Below are 1,263 nucleotides of genomic sequence, written 5' to 3' on the forward strand. Positions count from 1 at the left end.
TCTTTCATCATCTTCAATTCCTTTTATTAACAAATATTATTTTATTTTAATTTTTTTTTTTACTTTATCCGTCCAAGCTCTTGGATTTTCTCCTTTTATTCTGTAAAATATTTCTTTTATTAATATTCTCTACTGTACCAATCCATAATTTCTTTAAATTCTATAAATGTAACTTCTATTTCCTTTAGTAAACATCTTTTCCTTTAGCATCATAATTCTCTCATTTTTAACCTTAGTTCTTACTTAGATATTATTTAGCCATTCTTTCCTTAATATTGAATATTTTTTATTCCTTTATTTTCCATTATCATCACATATTTCTATTAATTCTGCTATTGATACTTTTACTACCACATAATAATAATACGATAGTAAGGAATAATAAAGTACAAAAGTTAATAGAAGAATTGAATAGTGAAAGAGAAATAACGGAAGATTATCTTAGTATGAGTGAAAGTGGGAACAAATTATCATTAAGGCAGTTATATGTTAGAATACAAGTATATAAAGGAAAAGTAAGAGAAGATTATTATGATATAGGAGAAGAATTCAAAGAAAGGTTAAAAGAAGGATTACGTAAATATCCAAGAAGGAGTTATAAGGTTGAAAAGGATGTGAGAGAGAAATTATATGATGAGATGTTAGGACATAAGAGAAAAGGAAAAGAGAGAGATAATGTAAAAGAAAGTACAAGAAATGCAGTAAAAATTTATGAGTTATTCGGAGAAATTGGGAAAGATAAAATGATGAAAACAATATGGAATTGTAGAACAATAGAACGATGTAATAAACAGGATATGATTGAAGTTGTAAAATATTTTAAAGATTTAAACAACAAGGAACAAGGTTGTTAGATAGAATATTAAAGTATTAAGGAAAGAAATTAGAGAATCTTTGGAGGTTATAAAAGAAATGCGAGGTTATAAAAAATATTAAAATATGCAATATCAAAGATTTTAATAAAAGAAGATTAATCACCGGGGGTGATCACCATTGGCCAGAATTATCAATTTTTACCGGCACTATATTTTTTTAATGCTGGTCGATCGTCATAGTTTCAGTCACCAGTGATCATCGCCCCGGTGATAGTTAGAAAAATTCATAAAAGAAATAGATTACTTAAATTAAAAGATTATTGATTGAGAAATATTATAAAAGCAACATTGAGTTCAAATGATGAGAACTGAGAAGTAATTTCTAAATTAATACCATTTTCATTTACTCCATCTATTTTCATAAATTCATCTTGTTCTAATAATCCTG

At 26.2% G+C, this 1,263-nt stretch overlaps 1 protein-coding gene across 1 annotated transcript; it reads left to right on the top strand.

Moving 5' to 3' along the window:
• Nucleotides 1-446: 446 nt before the first annotated feature.
• OCT59_018971 (uncharacterized protein) lies at nt 447-854 on the top strand (the record flags this gene model as incomplete). The annotated part of the gene is made up of 1 exon (XM_025329217.2): nt 447-854. One exon carries the CDS (start codon nt 447-449, stop codon nt 852-854), a length of 408 nt encoding a protein of 135 aa, XP_025176018.2.
• Between the last annotated feature and the right edge of the window lie 409 nt (nt 855-1,263).

Source organism: Rhizophagus irregularis, chromosome 28, assembly GCF_026210795.1.
Source record: "Rhizophagus irregularis chromosome 28, complete sequence".
In the NCBI taxonomy this organism is placed as follows: domain Eukaryota; kingdom Fungi; phylum Glomeromycota; class Glomeromycetes; order Glomerales; family Glomeraceae; genus Rhizophagus; species Rhizophagus irregularis.